At 41.0% G+C, this 16,038-nt stretch overlaps 1 protein-coding gene across 1 annotated transcript in view; it reads right to left on the reverse strand.

Annotated features, from left to right (window-relative positions):
• Nucleotides 1-6,922, reverse strand: part of BMPER (BMP binding endothelial regulator) — a 492,812-nt gene extending 485,890 nt beyond the window's left edge. Inside the window, exons 1-2 of the mRNA XM_077269281.1 lie at nucleotides 5,130-6,922; nucleotides 3,938-4,023 (exon numbers count right to left, since the gene is read on the reverse strand). Of these exons, the coding sequence (XP_077125396.1) occupies nucleotides 3,938-4,023; nucleotides 5,130-5,262 (219 nt within the window). The 5' untranslated portion in view covers nucleotides 5,263-6,922. The remainder of the gene's footprint in view (nucleotides 1-3,937; nucleotides 4,024-5,129) is intronic.
• Between the last annotated feature and the right edge of the window lie 9,116 nt (nucleotides 6,923-16,038).

Consider the following 16,038-nt stretch of genomic DNA (forward strand, 5'->3'; position numbering starts at 1 on the left):
AAACAGATCTGTCGCATCAGTTTTTCACAATTTCCGACTGATCCATTTTTTCCAAAATTTGCCGGATTCAGCCTGACGGCAAAAAACTGATGTGTGAAAACAGGCTTAGGGTATCCCCCTAATAACATACATCCATAATGTACATTCTCTCAAGCAGATTAATATCCTTAATATAGATCATCAATATTCAGTTGGGTTAATTTCTTGGCATTGTTCACCCGGTAAAGCTCTGTACTCTTAGTAGTGTTCTTGCCTGGCATTTCAAAACACTAGTTTTATTAAACTTAGGTGCATAAGACTAAGGTGTAATATCGGAGAATAATGAAGGGATGTGGTGGTGCTCAATATCTTAAAGTTGCCCCCCCCCCTTACTGATATAATATTAATGGCCTATAAATTACTCATTGTTAATACACATTTTATATATCCAAGCAAGAATCCCAACTAGAGGTCAAACTGCTGATGTAAAGATAAAGCAAAACCATGTGGGGATAAAAGACCATTACGTACAACAGACCACTTTGGAACACAGCTACTGAAAAGTATCATACTCGGGTTATATGCAAGACATCTACCCAGAATCAGCCACATTTTTGCATTATTTGCTAGAAGTTCATGATTACTTATGTGGAATATCCTAGTTCTCCTAAATTATGCACCACATTTACATCCATTGGGTTATACCACAAATGTTTTACATTATACACAATACGATAAGCATATTGGTAGAGTAGATACCAATATTGGAAGATACGCAAAGCCCTGGTCCAATGGCCTGATCAGTAGTTTGTGGGTCGCTGGCCAGAGCTTTACAACCCGCCTCCCATTCGCCGGCATCCCTGGTGCCCAGTGTTCCTATTACAGCTCATTTGACATCATGCCAAGCCTGCTAATCACTGGAAGTGCTGGGGATGATGGCTCCTAGAAGCATGACCACAAGCTCTCAAAGTGGCCACTAAACCAAGCAGATCTTTTCGCTCAATTCTACATAGTAGATAAATCCGATTTGGGCAGCTAAAAGACTATGAAATGTAACTAGTCTATTGCTATAATATAATCAGTGGTGTGAAATGAGCATATTATACAATAGGACTTTATGGAGGGAGAGGGAAAATGTCTACCAACCATTACCCAACAAGCCCTGGCAAGTAATGGCCACATACAACGGGCCAAAAATGAAGGTCAGTTTATAGAATCCTAGCGGCTATCAAAATCTAAAGTCCATAATTCAATAAATTCATTGCCAAGTTTAACAAAAGTGTTTATTCAGAAACAAAAGGTAGATAAATGCGATTGATACACATTGTGTAAAGTGGAAATTGTTTCTGTGCCTAAACTCAAGGTGAATATTTGTTAAAATAAACTTTGTCCTGTAAACCAGGTGCAGAGATTTGATGTATTTGGTAGCAGGTATTTACTATTCATAATCCTTGTACCTGCTTTTCAGCTTACCCTTGGAACAAGTGCTATGGCATGGTAGTATATGTAAGTCTGGTAAGCCTTCTTTTGGAGAACGAGTTCCCCAGTCTCTGCTTGCTCCTCAAGTGTCTCTTTTTGAACTGATAAGTAAATTTACATTAATAATCATTTTATCCCCCAGAAAAGCATCTTTGGTACATGACTGTAAATTAAAACCCAATTTGTATAATATATGTCTTTGTTTCGATGATTTTTGTAGTAATGTGTATTGAAAACTATTCAACACCATGGACATAAAAAATAGATCTTTCATAAAATAAAAATGAAATATCACTTTCACCATTTATTTGTCAAAACTAATGCAAAAAACAGTCAGAATAGAAACTCTGTACATAACATTCGATCAGACTTTTTTTTTCAAAGGGATTCTGAAAAGTGGGAGCTGGAAAATAATTCTGTTTCCTATAAGCAACTTTTTCCCAGTTTGATAAATCTCCCCCAATGGGCCTATGACTAGTGAAACTAAAACTCAAGCAACTGCCAATAGCAACTAATCACATGAAAAATCAGAGCTGTAATCCAAACTGCTGCAGTTTTTTATTAGACTACCTTTCGTGTATGTATTTCTCAGCATTTACTTCAATGACTGGAATAAGTCATCCCCAGGTGCCAGAAATAAGAATCAGACACAGACTGATTTTTTTTCTAAATCCGCAGGCAATGTTTTCAAATAGGCAAAATAAATATTTGTAATAGGAATGACTTTGTTGACCATGATAAATCCAAGTGCCCAAAGATGGGTCATACATTTACTGATCCAGTAAAATTCTTCTGTTGGCGTACCACAGAAATGAAATAATCAGTTAATCCTTTCTTTCCATTGTTTGGACAATGCATATGTCAGAAATGATAAAGACAAGCACTATTGTGAATGCTGCTTACTGTTGCTTTCTTTTGCAGTAAGCCTTTTATTAAATAACAAAAAGCCTTGTAATTTCTGTGCAGCAGGATTACAAATCAAATGTTTTCTGCTAACATTGTGTGCATTAGATTTTCACAAATCCCATTCACCCCAGCAGTAATCAAGTAATGCCGTAATTTAGAATGAGAGAATGCGCTGTAAATGGCAAATGCGAAAATAACCTCATGTTCCAAAGTCTATGGAGATTTTAAATTAGATAAATTAATATTAATTAATTTTAATAACAGTTTGATGCATATTTTAAACCAAGCCAAGAGAATCCGAAAAAAAGGAAAGAAAAAGATATTGTAGAAATACAGGCCGCAATAACACAATGTTCAGGTGCATCCCTTGTTGAAATTTTGTGTCTACTCCTGAATTTGGCTGAAACAAATGCACCAAAATCTTCCCAGTGTAAATATAGTCTGATTTATTCCCAGCTAAATTGCTACACAAATATGAACAACGCAAATCAGTGTAATTACATGTGATTTCCATCTGTAATTTTTGCAATTCTATAATATTAATCTACATACTCAGCATAAACAACAGAGATGAATACAATGGCACATGATTTCCCCAAATAAGGCAATGCAAAACAGTAGAATACAACATATAATGCTACTATCTAAAGAAAGATCAGTCCAATGATAAAATCACATGCAAAGGCGATTTTAGCACAGGTTCATAAAATGAAAATTTGGGCTGCAACCATAATAGAAAGCTCCTGTATATTCACAGGCTAGTAAAATAAGCAAGACTACAAGTAGAAATTCAGCTGGGAATGTAATATGTTAGAACCACAAAATGAATAATTTTAGATGTTAAGAGAACCATCAAATAAACATATATAATAAAATGTCATAAAATAAGTCAGAGAGGTCAATACATATTCATGATTTATGAATATATGTGCAAATGTGTAAGATGCTGGTGGTCAGGAATGTGCTGTCAGTCTCTTGGGGCTTGTACTTAGATCATTAGCAACGGAATTGATTAGTGATGTCTACAAGACAAGTACCGTACACAGCTAACATTAGGATAAAGCCCCCCCAAACAGCTTAGAGCTAAACTGTGTTATCAGACCCTTATTTACACCACTCTCCAGATAGCGATCTCGCAATGGTTAAATCTGTCTAGTCCTATCATGACTGCACTCACCACATACACAGCAGATTTACATTAAGCAAGCCTGTAGAAACAGATCAAATATCAGCAAAGGTAACTTGATTTTTCTCACTTAAGTAAAGGGTAAGTTTTGGTAATAAGTTGTATTATTCAATGTTATAAGGACAAAGAACAAATGAAATCTGCAGTTAGTATGGGACAATGGTAGGATCACACAATTAGCATAAATATTTGTAAATATATGTATATAGGTAAAAATGTTGTAACTGTTATTTGTATCTATTTATTGTTAGTACTGTATTAATAGTAGATAGTATGATGATTTACTACATGATCTACACAGCACACAGTGAGTTACACAGAGGTTTAGGATTACAGAGGGGGCATTAACTTACTGTGGCCAACCAGTATGATAAACCCTGCACTTACCAGGCACACGCAGGAGATGCAGGGGTTGTCAGTGATGAATGGAATTTGCAGGGCTTCTCCTTCATTTTCACATTTTGCCACAGAGCCTTGGAAAATAACCCAAAATAATGCATTATTCTCTCTGTAAACCTCCATGACATGCAGCAGAGGTGTATGATCCCACATGGAGGGGATGTTAATACCTAGCATTGTTATGATCTGACACCAGGTATCTATAGGAGAAACCTGGAGATACAGATATTGTCTTGTATCATGAAACTGCTCCTATCCTAAGACTGGACCCTCACAGAAGCCACCTTTGCACCCTGACACGTTACTCCATGATTTATTATTATTACACGTGCTAGTCCCTGATTTATGGTCACTTCTCTGGGTGAGGTGCTGCAGTTGTCTTCTCCAGCAGTAGAGCACACATGCCTGTAATAACTAAGACAAACTGATCTACACTAACTTTCAATTACATGAAAAAAACACATCCTGTAAACTCCAGTTATTACATGTTGCTCCTTGTTCATATATCTTTATATGTAGTTAAAAGACAGGGAATTCTGGCCAGAGCTGATCTACTGACATGAGACATCTCGATCTATCTTTATCAAAAGCAGCACTAAGGATGTATGCACCCCATAACAAGCCCTTCACTACTCCTCCCAAGCCCTATGATCAGCATGGCATTATCTACATCTGGCATCACCTTCTCTAAACTCAGCCCCTGCTAGTCTGCAGGAAGGATCAGCTTTATTCTTGTATGGACCAGGTGTCAGCAGGGACAGGGGTCCTCACCTGCCTCCACACAAGGAATTCTTTATAAAATATCCCCTCCCTAATCTAAAGAAAGGAAGGCAGCAACTGTATAGGCCATGGAGAGCAACTGTCCTGCCAGGAGTGTTACAGCACCTGTCCTATTTCTACTGTACAGTGAAGGGAATATAAGGTGCCCTTACCTGGCAAGAATGAAGAACAGGCTGCCAAGTGCACAGAATTTGGTGTGTAACAGGAGCATTCTAATATATATATATATATATATATATATATATATATATATATATATATATATATATATATGTATGTATATATATATATATATATATATATATATATATATATGTGTGTGTGTGTGTATGTATGTATATATATATATATATATATATATGTATATTTATATAAGTATACATCTTAGATACTTCCTTACCTGTCAAAAATGAAGATCCCACTGACATGTGCAAAAACGTTGTAAATATAAATATCCATCCAGTGAGTGTAGTAATCCCAGGGGAGCTGGCACACATTGGCAGAGGCACACTGCTGGCCAAGCAGAAGTTCATTGTCCCAACAGATCCAGTCTGCAGACGGGAGTCAGACGTATTGGGGGCTCTTGACCGATGTACGGGGCTTGAGTGAATGATGTCAGAAAGTGCTTCCAGGAGGGTCGCTGCTGCTGGTGTGTATAAGGTCAAGGGCTAATATCATAGGAAGACTGCTTCTGCTGGAGTGTGTGAGGTCAGGGGCTGATCACAGGGGGGTCCCACTGCTGGTGCTACAGCTAGATTGGGAGGACATGCCCTGATCACAGCTGGGTGCCTTTGTCGCTTTCTCTGGGGTGTAAACTATAAGGAGGACACGGGGAGATGTGACTAAGGTCCCTTTTCTTCCACTGGTTCTGGAACATATGAGAACAGGGGCTGATGTTAATAAAGTCCTTGTGGTGCTGCTCCTTGCCTCAGGTGGGTCTTTACGCTGATGCTGCCGAAGTCTGTGAGGATAAGGGTTAATCTCGGGAGAGTTCCTCCTCTGGTGCTACTGCAGGATTTAGGAAGGATATTCTGGTAGGAGCGCTCTTGACCTCAAGAAGGTCCCACTGCTGATGCTGCTTCTGGAGTTTAAGGTCAAATCTCAGGGGGTCCTTCTGCTGGTGCTGCTACTGGATAAGAATGAGGGCAGATCTTCAATGGACTCAGTGCTGGTACTAAGTGTATAAAGAGGGGGCTGATATTAGGAGGGTCTCCCACTGCTGGAGTGTTGGAAGTCAGGGACCCTCTGCTGGTGCTGCTGGAGAGGATAAGGAGAGGGCTGATCTCAGGATGGTCCCACTGCTGGAGAGGATAAGGACGGGGCTGATATCAGGATGGTCCCACTGCTGGAGAAGATAGGAACAAGGCTGATCTCAGGATGGTCCCACTGCTGGTGCTGCTGCTGGAGACGATAAGGACGGGGCTGCTCTCAGGATGGTCCCACTGCTGGAGGGGATAAGGACAGGGCTGATCTCAGGATGGTCCCACTGCTGGTCCCACTGCTGGAGAGGATAAGGACAGAACTGATCTCAGGATGGTCCCACTGCTGGAGATGATAAGAACAAGGCTGGTCTCAGGATGGTCCCACTGCTGGAGGGGATAAGGACGGCTGATCTCAGGATGGTACCACTACTGGAGAGGATAAGGAGAGGGCTGATGCCAGGATGGTCCCACTGCTGGAGATGATAAGAGCAAGGCTGATCTCAGGAGAGTCCCTCTGCTGGTGCTGCTGCTGGAGTGTTGGAAGACAGGACTGATGTCAGGAGGATCCGGTGTTGCTGCTATTGGAGTATATGAGGACAGAGCTGATCACAGGAAGGTCCCTCTGCTGGAGTATATGAGGACAGGGTGATCACAGGAGGGTCCCTCTGCTGCTGTTGGATACACTTCTGCTGCTGCTACTATTACTCTTTTGCTTGGCTTCCGTTTCCTTTATTTTCTTCCCCTGCACCCCTCCTCCTGTTTTTTTCACTACACAAGCGTGCCGAAATCCCGACTCCCGACCAGTGTGATACACGAGGTAGCTGCTGGCCAGTGGGGCCATGTATATGTGTCTGTGCAGGCAGCAATGATCTACTGATCCTATCATCATCAGCTAAGGCGCTGACACTGGATCCTCCGCTGATCACTGCTATTCATTGCCTGCTGCTAATATGTGTAAGCTCAGATCAATACATCACATCTGCTGAATGATGAGGACCCGAGGCGGCACCAGCACCGTCCACAGATGGCTGCCTACATGTATCCTGACATGCCCCTGGTTTACCTACTCTCTCATGATCTCCCCTGCGCCTCCCCAGAGCTCACAGTCCCCACATCTGCTATATATATATATATATATATATATATATATATATATATATATATATATATATATATATATATATATATATATATATATATACACATACATACATACAAACACACACACACACATCACTGTGGCAGAGCAGACGCAGCCCTCACCCCCTGGCAGAGGCTGGGTGCTAGCTGTCCCTCATTACTAGTCCCTATCTCTGTCCCTAGCCCCCGGGGTGTTCTGTTTTCTGGAGGTAATGAGACCACTTCCCTCCATCCATTTACACTGATTGCAGGGCAGATAGAGGCTGGGGGAGAGCACGAGCTGAACCTGTATAATAAGCCAGGCTGCAGCATTATCGCCGGATGACAGTGAATCACTGCTCTGCTCTCTCCATGGTTTATGGGCTGTCGGCACAGGATGGGTTAACCACGATCGATGCGATTGCCTTTCAGTTCACTTTCCATATATCGCACTATTGGTAGCAGAGCTGAGGTCAGATACAGCAGAACTTGTGGACCCTGGTTACTTTCTCTCCTAGGGTCAAATAGCAAACACAGCTCTGCTACATTTGAGAACCAGGGGGCTGCAGCCCCCCAGAATGAATAGCTCGTGTGCCTATAGACTACAGCATTGCTGCCATCACGCACGGAGTCAGGGATCGGTCCTTTGTCCTCGTGTACTCGGTGCTGGTGGACCCCCAGACTTCTCCTGGGGTCCTGACTGTGTGACTCGTGAAGAGCGAGAGGCGACAGTGCTGTGCGAGAGATAAAGGGGCAGCCCGATGGTGAGACAGTCTGCTGCCTGCGGACCCTTCATCTCAGCCGCCGCCCCCTCCCACTGGCATCAAGTCACTCCAGAGAAGTCATTAGTCTTCTGCTGAAAAGGTATGGAGCACATCCCACTCATTCATGCCTGCTGTCTCCACCCCGGCCAGTCTGCAGACACGGGGGAGGAGTGTGCCCACCTTCTATTCATCAGCTCCTGGATGGGGGGATGAATCCCTGCAGACAGAGGAGGGGGCTGCTGATAGCCCTGATACACAGTCTCACCCTGGAGTCCTAGAATCTGCACTGATAAGAGTGGTGCAGGAGCTTTGTGAGCACAGCTGATCATTGCAAATCCTATTCAGTTCTAATGGACAGACTAGTGCTGCTAAAGGGGAGAAGTTCTAGTCATCAGAAAACCCTCCCCTGGGGGGCGCTCTCTTACTCAGCCTGGCCATAGATATAACCAATATGCCTTCAATTCCACAAAAAATCACCATTGATCCAACCTCGGGCTAAGTTCCCATCGCGCCTTAAGCCCCCGTCTCACTAAGCGAGATCGCTAGCGAGATCGCTGCTGAGTCACAAGTTTTGTGACGCAACAGCAACCTCAGTAGCGATCTCGCTATGTGTGACACGTAGCAGCGACCAGGCCCCTGCTGTGAGATCGCTGGTCGTGTCGAAATGGCCTGGACCTTTTTTTGATCGTTGAGGTCCCGCTGGGTAGCACACATCGCTGTGTTTGACACCTTACCAACGACCTCGTTGACGACTCAGACACTGAATCGTCATAATAGCTCCCATGTGACATCGTTGTACAGGTCGCTACAAGTCGCTGGTGAGATGTCAAACAGTGAGATCGCAGCAGCGATCGTTGGAAGATCTCACTGTTTGACATCTCACCAGCGACCCATAGAGACGCAGCAACGATCCCTGACAGGTCGTATCGTTGTCGGGATCGCTTTAGCGTCGCTAAGTGAGACGGGGCCTTTACCCTCATGTTACTGACTCTGCCGGCGCTTCTATCTCATGCCCTGGATAGTGGGATTCAGGCACATGCACTGGGAATTTCCAGTAATGATGCAGACGGAGTCACAGTGGGCTCTGCCAGATCTCATTTTCAGCTGTCTATGCCTATATGAGGTGGCACCAGGACGTGGGCGACTGGGTCCTGGAGCCCATCGCAATGAGGTGGATATATCTGGATATTATGCACACAGTGACGCCTTCTGTATCATTACAGTCAAAGCATATGCCCAAATCCCGTTTTCCCGGGTTTTAGATGTAAGCCCCTAGAGAGCCACTTACGTTAGGGTAAAGCAAAATGGGAAACCAGCCTAAGGATAACGACAGCGTCCTTTACAGTAGGATTCCGCTTCGATATCCACCTGAAGAAGCGCTCGCTAAACGCACAAAAAACTAACATGCATGTTATCCACTTCAGCTTTCCAATGACATCAGGCGGCTTAAGGAAATGACCTGATCATTCTTAAGATGGCTTCAAGTCTGAAGAAGCTCTAAATCAGGGGCAACAACTACTATTGGTGTAACCCGTGCAGCCACACAGATGCCCAGGAGGTAAGGGGTCCAAAGCAAGTGAAATACTGCATTATGAATTGCTATTGGACGGCAAAGCCACCATTTATTGCTCTGTCCGCCAACATAACAGGAGTCAATAGGAAAGTTTGAGGATGACCGAGCTTTTTCTTTATTGTTTTGCCAGTGTCTTTGCTTGAAACACAGCTAAAAGTACATGCATTGTTTAAAATAAACTTTCTAGAAAATGCCAACAAAAGAGATGGCACAAAAATGATGGTAAAACTTACCCCAAAAATCAATTCGTGGTTAAAAACATCGCAAAAGCACTCAGGAAGGGAACCCAAAAAATCGATATCAGCATCAATCAAAGTGACTTTACCGATGGCGTTTTTTCCCTTTACTTTTGTTTTGGGATATATATTTTTTTATTATTCTATTTACACATCGATCATCAGATCATCAGATCTACAAATGACCTAAGGCTAACATCCCCCATAATCCGAACCTCGCACCTCCGTCTCCAAGACTTCTCTCGTGCTGTGCCAGCTCTCTGGAATGCACTTCCCCAGGCGATCAGACTGATACCTAGCCCCGACCTATTCAAGCGCGCTGTAAAAACCCATCTCTTCAAACAAGCCTACCACATCAACTACTCAGTAAACTAACTTTGCCCTGTTCCCTCCTTCCAAATATTAATGTCACTGTTTAAATTGTCTTAACTTGTATTGAATTTGTCTGTACATGTCCCCGCTTAATTGTAAAGTGCTGCGGAATATGTTGGCGCTATATAAATAAAAATTATTATTATTGTTATTATTATTATTATCATTACTGTACAATTTTATGCTGGAATCAGGGCTGGTTTTAGACAAAGTGGATCCCTAAATGCTCACATATTGCTCCTTCATAAGCAAACATTTATGGTGCATTTACATGGAGTGAGTTCAGACCCTTAACGAGAGCGATGATGATGAGGAATGATGGGCACAGACTGATCACTAGGGCCGGGATCACACATACGCGAGATACGTCCGAGTCTCGCAGGGGAAACCCAGCTCTGGCGCAGACACTACGGAGCGGAGCGTGCAGCTCCATGTATTGCTGTGCGGCTGCACGCTCCGCTCCAGAGTGCCGGCGCCAGAGCAGGGTTTTCACCTGTGAGACTCGGCCCTATCTCGCGTATGTGTGATCCCGGCCTAATAGATTAGAGGTGATGTGCTGCCCAGAACAATGATTCTTGTTCCAGCATTAACAATCCAATCACACCATGACTAGACAGCATTTTGCTCTTTCGTTGGGCGAGTCAACATGTTTACACCTATGAATTCTTATCTGCGCTGCCAGGATTTATAAATGTGGATGCTACACACACACATGTAGGGCATAGGAAGCGGACTAATATGATACCTTGATATTTGCACTCTGAGGTCTTATTTCAGAGAAACCATGTTTTTCTTAATATGTAAATGAGCTGATAAGATCTATAGGCCGGACACTGATCTGCACTAGAACCTGACTCCAGAGATTATTTTAACCGCTTAACGACCAGAGGTATTTTTGGTTTTGCATTTTCATTTTTTGCTCCCCTTCTTCACCGAGCCATAACTTTTTTATTTTTTCCAGGTCATTATGAGTTCATAGACACCAAACATGTCTAGGTTCTTTTTAATTTAAGTGGTGAAAAAAAATTCCAAAGTTTGTACAAAAAACAAAACAAAATTGTGCCATTTTCAGATACCTGTCGCTCCTCAATTTTCCGTGATCTCGGTTTGGGTGAGGGCTTATTTTTGCGTGCCGAGCTGACGTTTTTATTGATACCATATCGGTGCAGATACGATCTTTTGATCACCTGTTATTGCATTTTAATGCAATATTGCGGTGGCAAAAACAACATAATTCTGGCATCTTGACTTTTTTCTCTTGTGCCGTTTAGCGATCGGGTTCATTATTTTTTTATATTGATAGATTGGGCGATTCTGAACGCGATGATACCAAACGTGTGTGCTTGATTTTTTAAAATTTTATTTTGAATGGGGCAAAAAGGGGGTGATTTGAAATTTTATATTTTTTATTTTTTACTATTTTTAAAAACTTTTTGTCACTTTTGGCATGATTCAATAGTCTCCAAGGAAGACTAGAAGCTGCCATAATCCAATGGGCTCTGTTGCATACAGGCGATGATCAGATCGCCTGTATGTAGCAGAATTGCTCACTTGCTATGAGGAAGTCCGACATCAGTGTACTATTATGCCCGATGTTGTAAAGGGATTAAAAGAATGGGGATGTTATCAGGGTGAGATATGTAGATCAGGAAAGCAGACTGCCAGTCATTACATGTCTCACACTGGTAATGCCTCTTTCATTTAAAATAACTCTGGAAGCTGATTTTCAGGAAGATTAATGTCCGGCCCATAGATCTTAACTGCTCATTTGCATATTAGAAAAACGCAAATTTCTTTGGAATAAGTCATTGGATGGCAGATATCAAGGTAGCATTTTATTCAGCTTCCTATGGCCTACATGCCAAAACAGACAACTTAGGAAGGTTTAATAGATTCATCTGAATGAAGCCTAATTGTGGTCAGGGATATTGATTAGTTCCAGTCTTCTGCCCTCTGCAGAAATTCATGTGGTTAAACAAACCTATTCACATGAATGGAACTAATTTTCTGATTTTCAAAACTTTTTGCAGTGAATATGTGAATTGTGGCTATGGTAATAAAGTAGTACATTCCTTTATTGTAAAAATGTATATGGCAGATTTGATCCTTTTACAAGCTGGGCACTGCCAATATTCAGTTGTCCTTTGCCACTGAGATAATTCCATTGATTGTAGGATGTTTTCTGTTGACATGTGAGATAGTAGACAAATGGACAAATGTCTGTCATCTTTTATGCATCAAATTACACTGTTGTAACTGTAATGTCAGTGTCAGTGTTGCCTGTAACAAATTAGTTCATTTTTTTAAGACACAAATTTATTTTCTATAATCCTGTTTTCATCCCAACAACTATTGTTTATCTATATTTTATCTTTAACCTGCCCTCAACTACTTGGTGTCACCAAAACCACACCCGAACTTGAACAAGATTCTGAACCCAATTGAAAACAATGGAGATACGAACTTTGGAGCTGAAAAAAAAATGTATCTCTCCAACGGACTTCCCTCAACACTCCGAACATTGCAACAGACTTCTGGGAAAAGTCTGTGTTCGTCGTTTAACTACGAACAATAACTGTTCAGTACGAACCCTAAACTTATTTGGGTTGGCTCATCTCTAGTCAAATTACAGGATTCAATTGGAGCAATGGCTAAGAGCAGTAGGGTTGAATGCACGAGTTACAGTCAAGAAGCTTTCATCTCTGCAAAGAACCGGAAGGTCTGAGTCGAGTTTGCCAAAGAACACAGCCAATGAAAAGAGACAAATTTGTCTTAGGTGTTGTGTTCGGATGAATCCAAGTTCAGTCTGCTTGGTAGCGATGGCAAGCACTATATATACTGCCCAATTGGAAAACGTAATGATGTAAGGTACCAAACACCTACAGTGAAACATGGAGGTGGCAATGTCATGGTTTAGGGCTGCTTTTCTGCATCTACCATTGGGTCTCTGCATAGAATTGATGGAAATATGAATGCTACCATGTACAATGATATACTGGAGAATGTAATTTTGCCACATGGTAAAACCAAAGTAGGCAGGGGCTGGAAATTCCGGCAAGACAGTGATCCTAAGCACACATCCAATTGGTTAGCAAATAAAATGTTCGCCTGTTGCAATGGCCAAGCCAATCACCTAATTTAAACTCTATAGGGCACCGTTGGGATGAGTTAGGGCAACGAGTTGGGGCCTGTACCCATAGCAATACAGATGAATTATTTGCAGATTTGCAAATGGAATGGAGCTAGATCCATCAGGAATCCATCTTGAATACCCTAGTGGCTTCAATGCCCCTTCGGTGTGGTGCAGTAATTAAAACAAGAGGTTATGCTGGGAAATACTAAGTTATGGCATTGTAAAGAATGAATTACTCTCTATGTTGTCATCAATAAATAGTATATGCAAAATGTTTGGCAGTCAGTTTTCTTTAATAAAATGACCATACCTATATTCTAAAGCATTTTGGTTAAAATTTTGGTTTTGCATTATGACAACTTCATGCACTTTCAATTCATCACCAGGAAAATAGCATCACAACATCCAGACAGAAGTAATTACACTTTAAAAAAATGTAAATCTTTTGGTCGCCACTGTACGCACTGCACATATGTGTTGTATCAATTTTTTCATGGCTACAATACGTAACGATTATAATGTATGGTGCTATTTAGTTTTTTCATGGACCATGTGTTAGTGCAAAACTCATGGAAACATCCATTTTTTTCCAATATCATGGCTGAAAAGGGGTCAATACAAGTCTTTGGGTCCTTGAAAAACACATCCGTGTCCCATCAGAGTTCACAACTTGCCTTTTTATTTAGCTTATCAGAAATCACCGACAGACAATATTTTTATGCACACAATGAAAAACCATAATAAATCATTAAGATCATAAGTGATCAATGCCACCACCCATGATTCTGATATGACGACAAGAGTTGCATGCAGTGTAATCTGTAAAATGATAAATACAATCAGAATAATCTGTATGAGTTTCTTCAGCTTCAAAACAATCATGGAGACCTTACATTTTTTTTATGAACAAGGCAAAAATGTGCCTTATTTTTACGGACTTTCCTGGAATTTTTGGATGGTTGGTAACCCTGTGTGCCATACATATACTGTGTGTATTTAACATTGCAAAGGATAGGAAAAACTTTGTAATTTATTTAGTCATCTGTGAAAGATACTGAAGACACATGGACCAAACACTGATGACACCCTGATGGTAAAAACGGACATACGGACCATACACTGAATACACACTGATGGTAAAAATGGGCACACGGACCATTCACTAATGACACACTGATGGCACACTGATCCAAAACACTGATGACACTGGTACCAATTTTTTCATGTAAACATTTAAACACTGCCGTATGAATGAGCCTTAGCATATTTTGGTGCCCATAACTTTTTATTTCTTTGTACAGGAAAGATATATATCTTGGTACCGTGATAGCCAGTGGATAGAAAAATATTTAGAATTGAGAGTCCTCAGTGGTTGATACCTTTTAATGGCTAACTGAAAATATATACCAAGATATATATATATATGTATATCTTTCCAGTATTAATGTAAAGATTATAAGGGATAACTCAGGAGACTCTTTGCATGGAACAAGACAACTACAGGACACAGTTTTATAAGTGGTAAAGTCTATATTATCACACGGTGATTCAAACAGGTGCAGAGAGAAACTCAAGTCCACAACACTTGGTGCAAATAATAAACGCAGCTTAGCAGTCTATAGGAAACTTCAGAGGAAAATGCAATCAAGCAGAAAGTCTATGAAGCACAGTTATTCTTGAGGATACTTGACACGAATAAGTCCTTGGTAGTCCGAACACAGATAGATATGCTAAGGCAGTTCAAATCATATCTTAGCACAACCAGGGAGGCCTGGGTAAAAGTCTCAGGTTTAAGCAGAGCAGCAACAGCTTACATGTCCAGCAAATGCAGATGGAGACAAACACAAGCAGCAGATGGAGGAGGATTACTGGAAACTGATGTATGCAGCAGAAACTCAGAGCTGAGTAGCAGGATCTCCACACAGGTTCACAGGTGCAGGTGCAGGTGCAAAACCAGGGAGTCGTCAGGAGCTGGATGCAAGGCAGAATACTCTAGCACAGACTAAAGGCTGGGGTGGAGTTATATCGCAGGAAGACACAGTGCACATGAGACCAAAGACGCCATCTTGGAAAAGGGCAGTAATGCACAAAAGGTAATCAAAATGTTCAGAGTCCTGACAATCAAAATGGATGATACCAGAATGTACTGCATCTTTATGGAACTAAAGCCACTTCTGAAATAGTCTTCACCTGATGAAGAGACCTGAGTAGTCTCGAAAGCTTGCAATTTGTTACCATCTTTTCAGTTAGCCATTAAAAGGTATCAACCACTGAGGACTCTCTATTCTAAATATATTTCTTTGTAGACATAGTTCTATAAAGGCTTGCTTTTTTGTAGGAAAAGCTGGTACACTTTTTTGGTACATACAACCTTTTGATCACTTTTTAACACATTTTTGGGTAGGAGTAAGATCATAACACATTAATTCTGAAATTATTAATACTATTTTTTATGAAGTTCACTGTGCATAGTTTAGTATCATTGACATAAGTTTATTTTGTGAGTCAGTATGTTTATAGCACTACCCAAGTTATATTCTTTACACATTTGTACAAGCAAATCACTTTTTAAAATAAAAATCTTTTTTTTGTCACATTGTGAGGCCACTAAGTTTTTAATTTTTTTTTAACTGGCTTTTATCATAGCAAGCTGAAGTTTTTATTGGTTTCATTTTGGGATCCAATTGACTTTTTGATCACTTTCGATGATAAACAAGATAGAGACAAGATAAACAAAAACAGTGATTCTGTCAGAGGTTTTCATATTTTCGATGTCATTCACAGTGCGGAATAATTAATAATATTTTTTTAGTTCAGGTAAGTACTAATGCAATATCAAATAAGTTGTTTTTATGGGGGGTATTTTGTCCACACAAATAGATACTTTCTTGAGCATTAAAACAGGTATTT

The sequence above is a fragment of the Ranitomeya variabilis genome, chromosome 6 (assembly GCF_051348905.1).
Source record: "Ranitomeya variabilis isolate aRanVar5 chromosome 6, aRanVar5.hap1, whole genome shotgun sequence".
NCBI classification, from domain to species: Eukaryota; Metazoa; Chordata; class Amphibia; order Anura; family Dendrobatidae; genus Ranitomeya; species Ranitomeya variabilis.